General features: G+C 37.8%; 1 protein-coding gene across 1 annotated transcript; it reads right to left on the minus strand.

Moving 5' to 3' along the window:
- Positions 1–7,230: 7,230 nt before the first annotated feature.
- On the minus strand, positions 7,231–8,163 carry TAAR2 (trace amine-associated receptor 2). The gene has a single exon (XM_003781683.2). It carries the CDS (start codon positions 8,152–8,154, stop codon positions 7,234–7,236), a length of 921 nt encoding a protein of 306 aa, XP_003781731.1. The 5' UTR covers positions 8,155–8,163; the 3' UTR covers positions 7,231–7,233.
- Positions 8,164–9,113: the final 950 nt, after the last annotated feature.

Raw genomic sequence — 9,113 nt, forward strand, 5'->3', positions numbered from 1 at the left:
GTCACACAGAGACATCAAGAAGAATCTGAACAAACAGGCCTTGTTACGTGCCCCCACCCCACCCCAGTTTATTGCTATTAGATCATATTCTTTCGTCCTTCAATCACACTTCTGTATGACCGCCCAGAAAAATACAGTTTTCCCTGTTTTCCGGGGGGGATGGGGGGTGTGAGTCTTCATCTCCATAGATTCCTGTGTCATGTAAAACTCATATTAAAGAAAATATGTATGCTTTTCTCTTGGTTAAAAAAATTATTGAGGATGTTTTTCTGTCCACTGTAGATACCACCCTACTTCTTGTTGCTTTTCTGTACTTTTTGATTTTCACCAAGGAAAAGTTGTGGGCATGTAACCTGGGCCCCATCTTAGCATCCTAGTGATAGCACTTGATAAATAAATTGTTGAGTAAAGTATCTGCGTTAAAATATGCGTGGATCACATCTTGTCTTCTCTTGCCTTTGCCTCGTAAAATAAACTCTAAGCCATCTTACCAGAAGTGCCTTTTTGATATATTACCATGGGGCAAGAAACATGTCTATTTTGTTTCTTGCTAGATACTCAGTATCTAGGCGGATGCTTATAGGATACACTCGAGACATGTTTTTGAAGGAATAGGTATGAAGATAAGTGGTAAATTATGATTGCTTAAAAAAAAACTGCATCATTCCAATGAAAGCATGATTGAATGTGCTTCAAACATCTTTTTAAATGAATAGATGAGTTCCAGGAGCACGTTTCATGAAAATTTCTTCTGAGTTTAAATCGTTTCTGATGTCATAAAATAATTCCTCCCAGGGTAGCATTTAGACGGACAGAGCCGAGAGATTGGCATGGATGTATTTTACTGATGACTTATGCATGAGAAGATAACCAAAGATTCTGAGTCTGGACAGAGACATAAAAGTATTAGTAGAAAAAAACAAGGCTGTCAAGTATTAATATTTCAGCTAAATTCACTTTGGAAGGTGGTAGTGGTGCAAATTTTTAAGTCTCATCTAAACACCTATATGGATAATGTCATAAATTAGATGCTTCCTTTTTCTCCCTTAAACTCTGATCCCATGCTTCCTGGAATTTAAGAACTGAAGACTGAGATACTTTAGTTGGTTAGGTAACTGGTAAACTTCCACATATAATTTCAAACTAGCCTCTATGAACTTTAGCCTCTCCTGAAAACCTGTGTATGATGTTTAAGAGGAAGAGTCTTTTATCAAATCCTGCACCGATTTTAAGACCTAGAACTAACACTAGCAATGATTGCTCCATTATATCTCTCGTTATAGGTCAGAAAACAATGCATAACCCATTCAACAATTGATCTTAAACTACAAACCCTCAAATACAAATTCTATTTTTAAAGCTCCAAAATTACTCTTAGTCTAAAAGAAAATTTCATTCAAAGTGCATACTAGTGCTAATTTTCTAATTAAACTTGTTAAAATAAACACGATAGGGCAGCAGCACAATTACTGAGCAGTTTTTAAATTTAAACTATAAAGATATAAATGGTATATGCAGTATTGCAATATTGCATATAAATAAAGGTTTGACATCTGGGAAAATTCATGATGCCGGATTTTTCTAGTTAATTCTTTAATATCTAATATAACCCCCAATGAATATTTAAAAACTACAATAGCAAAAGACACTTGGAAGTGATTTCAGAATTGACATTAAGAGGTAATATTCACACATAGCACTAAAAACTAAGATAAGCAAAAGACAAATGTTTCTCCTCTAAATCTACTTGTAACTAATGCAGTAGTTTATACATCCTAGCATCAAAAAGTAAAAAATAGTATCTGGCATGTCATGTAATAGTATCTGGCTTATTTACTCCAAATAAGTTACGGCTCATAAGGAAGCCTTATGAAAACGCATGGCAGTTGGCAACAAGCAGACGTGATATCTTGAAAATAATTGTCTTCTTAAAAGCAGCTGGGAGCAGGAAACGTATTTTAAGTGACATTAAATACACACACAAAACAGGCAGAGCTCCTTCCCTTTCAGAGAGCAGGGGCAGAAAGGAGAGTGAAAATGAAAACCAAGACATTTTTGTTATGATTAGCTACAAACCACAGCATTAGTTGAAAACTAGCCCAAGAGAAGAACCTCTACTAAGTCTCAGAGAATGTGTTGGTGGGGCAAGAGGAAATGATTGACAGGAATCTTTTATGGAGACCATGCTTTTATTTTTTATTTTTCAGTAGACAAAACAGAATCCGGGAAAACACACGTTGGCTGAAACCTCAGAGCACGGTCTTGCGTGTTGTAAGGGTGCTGTTTAAGCCTCTGTGTGCACGGAGACCTGGTTGTAATCTCTCTTCTCTTCAGTCTGCAGTACTCCAGCCACTCTGAAGCCATCGTGGTCTCTGTGTTGCCCTCCAAATGCCCACTCCAAGGCTGAGCCAACTCCCTTTCCTCCATCCAGTTGCCAGTCCTTCATCTCTGCCCACTTCAGGGTCAGCACAGATATCATTTCCATCCAAAGCCTTTCTTGACTCTCCCTGTTAATTATAGACTATGGGGGTGGCCAAAGATCTTAGGGATAGGTGGTTTCACTTCCTCGTCTTACAGCTAATCATGATTTCAAATGCCTTTCTTTCCTACTTATAGCACACTGCCTTATCTTAACTGTACATTGCTTGAAAAGTGAGATAACATCCCATCAGCCTGGGAACCCTTCTAATACTTGACATAGGGCCATGTACGTGGTAGGTTACCAGGAACTGCTTGTCAAATTAAGTAGAAAGAACCTAATTCCAGCACGTGATGAAAACCTACTTAATAAGCATCTTATTGCATGCTATTATAGACACCCAATTAGGAAAACATTAAAACGTTATAAAAACAGCAAATGCCATTTAGAATCCCCCTCTCAATATAAGCTTTTACAAATGAAACCCAGTTAAGAATAAAAATTCTGGGCATCTTAAATTTCACTTGACAAGAACATTTTCATTGCCTCCTCCCACCTGCTTCCTGTAAAGGAAATAGCAGAGGTCTTGAAGTAGCCATTGCTACGAAATGCTGGAACTCACATTATATTCAGGTCTCCTGGTTCTTGTTCCAATGAGTCTTCCCTCAGCCTTCACCATCTCTAATAATGGGTAACAATTCATTCCTGATCTATTTGGGCAGCAAGAAAGTCTAGCAGGCATCCTCAAACTATGGCCTACAGGCTACATGCAGCCTGCCTAGGACATTTATCCAGCCCACTGGGTGTTTTTGCCGCCACTGCCTGTCCTGTTTAGCAGTTGACTTGTCCCAGGGCCTACAGTCTGGCCCTCCAATGGTCTGAGGGACAGTGAACTGGCCCCTGTTTAAAAAGCTTGAGGACCCCTGGTACAGCTTCAGGGGCTTATCATTCCTCCCATATTGACCTCACTAATCAAAGTATATTTGATGATCAGACCCATCGTTATCTCCTGGAGTAGTCTCGGAAATTGAAAAAATCTCAGACCCAACCCCAAACATAATTCTTACCAAGATACCTATTTTATTTGTATGCCCATTGAATTTGAGGACTGCTCTAGACACAGAGAGACCGCATTTTCACTTTGGGCACACTTTATGTCTGCAATGAGGAAATGGTTTTGAGAAGAAAAGAGCAACAGAAAATCTTCATTAAATACCACTTGCAAGGGAAAAAATACCAAAAATGAAATATGTAGTATCTGCCAATGACTTCAATAGTATATAACAAGTATGTCTGTTATTGAGATATGCCAAGGAGGAAAGTGCATTTTAGCTTTATTGAAATATCTAATACCTTACATTCTATATAGTTCTTATACTTTACAAAAGCATTTTTATGTGTCACAACATAGAAATTTACAAACCATGTCAAACAAATTTTGATGGAAAATTTAAGAGCTTTCACTATAATATCATAATAATTATTTGTCAGTTAAGAAAAAGCCCTGCCTTTTCTATCACAGCCTATTTGCAACAATTTCCAGTTCTCTATAAAAGCTGATTATTACTATTCAATTGTTTTGAAGAAGAAAAAAGTCAGCAATAATTTTTAAAAGAATAGAACATTTCTAATTTTTTGTTGTTGTTGTTGACCCGGTACCTTCTTTCTCCTGAAAAGTTAGTTGTGAATCATTGAGCCTCTTCTGGTGAATTTGCAGGTGTAACATCAGGACATTCTAGAAAGTTTAGTATAGAGGAGTGAGAGACCGGATTCATATAAGTTTGCTTCTTCTCTCAAGAGAACTAGAGTGGAGAACTCAGATCAATGAGAATCAAGACAGCATTCACTGCAGAGTCCCAGTGGGACTGCACTTATAATTCTCTTTCTTGAGGGAAATTGAAATATACTGTGTTTTTTTAAAGTCCCATATACTTTTGGTTTCTCTTTTTCCAACTGAAAGACAGTAATTGAATATGTGATTTTAGGGAAAGATTAGGTAAGAAACTTCCAGATATTACAAATACACAGACATGTGTAGGCTAAATGGAGGCTAACATCCAAAGAAGGAATAATAATCTGAATCATCAAAGATTTCTGTTTACATTTTGATTCCTGAATGTAAAGAGAAGATATTGGGGTGGGAAAAATGTCTTTATTTTTACTTCAGTGGTTTCTATGAGTTTGACTAAAACCTTTAGTTTAAAAAAAAAAGAAAGTCAGTTGAATATTTTAATCTTTGAAATAGTTTGAAATAGTAGTTCAATAAACAAAGAGCATGGAATAAGAAGTCAAGTAAGCTAGGTTCTTGGTCTATTTTTATAATTAGTTGTATAGGGTGGCCATAAAGTTTGTGTTCACAATTTTGAATTGCACATGAACTTTATGGCCTCCCTGCATAATCCAGGGTAAATCACTAAATCTTCCAGGCTCAGTTTTGTCATTTGTAACGTTTCACAAAATTCTGGGTGAGTAGGAAGATGATTTCCTAACCCCAGAAAGTAAAAGCAGAGTGAATGGTGCAAGGCAGCAAGGAGATAGAAGCCAGGATCACTCTATCGTCCTCACCAGCTAACAAGGCAGGGGATGAGGTTCTGCAATTCAAAAGTATTTAGTGAAAAGGTGCAAAGAAAATCGTCAGTTTCAGTGAAAGAGAAATAACTTAGCAAAGCTTTCCGGAGGAGCTATTTGCATAATCCTTTAAAGTATTAATAGGATTCTAATCAAGAGAGGGAAAAGTATCATGAGAAACTTCCAAGGCCCACATAATGTTGCCAAGTTTTTATTTTGTCTGTAAGCACCAACATCAACAAAATCCACCTGCATAAACATCATCTCCCTGTAAAAAGACCGTCACAAACTCCAGGAGATGACAACAGTCAACCTCCCACCAAGATATTTGGTATTATTTTCTAAAGTCATATATTCATGAATAGGGAAGTAAATTTAATTTAATAAATATTAATTCAAAATAATTCTACTTTACAGTAAGACTAAAATCTATTTTACTCATTTTTTAAGCAATAGGTCTTTTTAAAATGAAGATAAAAGGTCTTTGTGTATGTGTGTGTGTGTGTTTATACCAAAACAGCATAAACGTCATTTCATTTAAAAAACTGGCAAATAACTCAATAGTATCCAGCATACCAGACTACCTCTCATTGCTGCACCTGGTTTCATGACTCTCTTCTCGGAAACTCATTTTTTTCATTAGCATGATGTAAATGAATAAATTAAACAAGAAATATTTCAGTGCCACACAGTTTGTTTACATATACAAAAACACACATATATATCTGAAACTAAAACTTCAGGAGGTAATATTGCCTTCAGCAAAACTGAGGTATTCTAATATTACCTATTTTCTTCTGAACTATTTTCCTTTTCATTAAAGATGTTGCTTACAGCCACTGGTATGCTGAAACCACCATGTCTATTTTTAAAAATAGGTTTTTAACTTTTTAGCAATTTTGATAGCCAGTTAATATTACATATACCTCTTAAAATCAGTTCTAAGGGAAGATTTATATACCATGGAAATCATCAAACTCTACCAATCAGGGATTTTGTTTTTTTTCTTGAGAGCCAAGTATTTAACACACACCGACACAGAATTGGTTATAGTCCATCTGTTATGAAGGAGTCTCAACTTACAGTTACTAATTTTCTTCTTTGCTTTCTCCTCTCACTACTTTTTGCGTGTATATGTGGAGACAGAGTCTCACTCTATTGCCCAGGCTAGAGTACCATGGCATCAGCACAGCTTACATTAATCTCAAACTCCTTGGCACAAGCAATCCTCCTGCCTCAGCCTTCTGAGTAACTGGGACTACAGGCACCCACCACAACACCCTGCTAATTTTTCAGTTTTTAGTAGAGATGGGATTTCCCTCATGCTCAGGCTGGTCTAGAACTCCTGAGCTCAAACCTTGGCCTTCCAGGGTGCTAGGATTACAGGAATGAGCCACCACGCCAAGCAGCCCACTACTTTATTATTCAAAAATATCTGTATATCCATTAAGAAAATAGGAATGATGATTCAAAACAACCTTTTTGTCAGATATTTTACCTATATTAAACATCAGAACACCAAATAGAAATCCAAAATGTGGATGAGGCAAAGGAGGAGATTTTCAAGACACTGAACAGAATTCAACTGCTAATCAAATAGAAAAGCGCCAGCTGCTGTGATTAAAATGTTGCCTTAATGAAAACTTGCCTGGAGTCTGAGGCCTCAGCTACACTTTCCACTTCATCTTTTGTTTAAAAACATTCAATCTAGTGAAAGACTTACCTTTCAGCTAACAAATTACTGGTTCCCGAAAGAATACGGGTTTTTAAATTGTTATTTCCATATTTACTTATTTATAATTTTTAGGTTGTTATTGATGTGTCAAAATGCACCTGATTAGATACTGCGGAGCAAAAATTAAATGGAAACGTCACACAGCGTGTGTGGGGTATTGAGAGAGGTCAAGTTTGACTTCTATTTTGATCCGTTTTGAGGAGTATGGAAGTTTTCCTGCATCCTCTTTCTTCCATTCCTGGATTTTTCCACCTTCTCTTGACTTTTCTAATTTTCTTTCTTTCTCTCTACCTGGAAGTAGTGGATATAGGAAGGATTCAGAAAGGTATTGGAGGGGTTTGGGGCCCAAAGAACAGATTTCCTTTTTTACCCAAGTCTTAGAAACGAAGAGATTTCTATGCTAGCCAAAAAGATACCGCTGTGTGCAGGTATCCACACACGTGATGCTGTAAGCAGTTTTATTTCTCTAAGTGTTAGTCTCTTTGCTTCAATTCACTCATGCGGGATAAGTCTATTCTGTTTCTTTTTGAGTAAACAAATTAGTGTTATGGAAATGGGAGCTGCAAATTTTACCCAGCAAAATGTACTTAAGCGCTCTGCGAAACCAGGGATAGAAGAAACCATATATTAGGGGATTACACGTGGAGTTAAAATAGCCAAACCACGTCAAGGCATCAAAGAGAACGGCAGGAGTAGAGAAGTTCAGAAAGGGATCCAACAAAATGGTGAAGAAACAAGGAAACCAGCACAATAAGAAAACACCCATCACGATTCCTAAAGTTTTCGCTGCTTTTTTGTCTTTCCTCATCTGATTGTTCTGATTTTCTGGCATGTTACGGATTGCACGAGCGTGTTTTCTGGATACTGCAAAAATTTTGCCGTAAATGCCCACCATCGCAGATCCAGGAGTGAAGAAACCGGCCACGAACAAGGTGGTCCCCCACAGCTTGTTGAACATCACAGGGCAGGAACTGGAACAAGCGACCAAGACGGCATAGCCCTCGATGCCATCGGCGTAGGCCTCCGAGAAGACCACCCCAAACGCGAATGCTCCGGGGATGGACCAGCAGAGAAAGAGCAACCGTTTAATGACTGGAATTGTCATTTTCGTGGAATAACGTAAGGGGTAACAGATAGCATAAAATCTGTCAATGGCTACCGAGCAGAGATGGAAAATAGACGTGATGCTAAGCATCAAGTCAAAACTGTAATGAATCTTGCAGAACGTAAGCCCAAAATACCAACAATTCTCCACTGATCTGACCATACTGTACGGCATGATGGTAAATCCCAGGAGGAAATCGGTGACCGCCAGGGAGAGAATGAGGAGGTTGGTTGGTGTCTGCAGCTGCTTGAAGTAGGAAATGGAAATTATCATGGCAAGATTGCCAAATACTGTGATGAATATGGCTCCTGCCATAAATAAATACATGGCGGCTCGGACACCGGGGGACTTCTCATTTTCTGCGCAAGATCCATTTCCATATTCAGAGCAATCAAATGTTTCCTTTAAAAAATAACAACACATAGAATTTTGTCAGAAAATAAATAAAATATTCTATAGCTTCATAGAAAAGCTTGAGAAAGATGTAGAAAAATCAAGGAAGATAACATATACTGAAATATTATGTACGATCTTTCTCTCTTATTTACCTTAACCTTTATTTGTAATTTCATGAATTCTAGCCTACTTGGTTCATATGACCATTATTTACTTTACACCTTCCTCTATACTACTGACAGTTAGTAAGCTCTTACTTTATGCCAGTAAATTTCTTACTTACGAAATTTTTTAAAAGAAGAGAAAGAACACATTATTGAAACTAACTGTAATTGATCCCCCTTACATGCCCAGGAGGAATAGTTATCTATTACATGATACAGACCCTGCTTTCTCAAATGAGTCTGCAATACAGAATCAGATTGGATTTGATTGGGGTCTTTTGCCTTGTGGGACCAAGAGGTTGTTATTTGAGAACAGTTTCATTCATGCGTCCTATTCTTTTTGCTTTGATTTTTTTTCTTTATGCTAAGGTTGTTGAAAGGGAGGAGAATCATTTAATGACCTCTAATTATCTGATAGAGTCACTCTTTTCAGCAAATCATAAAGACTTAAGAAGCATCACAGCAGCCAGAGCAGCTAAAGCAGAGGTAGGCAGAGACCAAAACCAGACAACCCTCACTGCTTCACAGAGAGCAAATGCACCCCCCGCCCATTGTCTTTCCTCAGAGCCCCGGGCAGCATGCAACAGGCAACAACCACTGCCCAGCAAGTTCTGGAGTGTAGGTCACACAGACAGCTACAAGCAGGTGGCTGGGGAGTTTTTAGAAAGCAAGCCATCTCCACTACAAGAAAAACAAACTTATGCCCTCCTCATGGTGGCCCATTGT

Source organism: Otolemur garnettii, unplaced genomic scaffold (assembly GCF_000181295.1).
Source record: "Otolemur garnettii isolate 467f Iridium unplaced genomic scaffold, OtoGar3 scaffold00002, whole genome shotgun sequence".
NCBI lineage: Eukaryota > Metazoa > Chordata > Mammalia > Primates > Galagidae > Otolemur > Otolemur garnettii.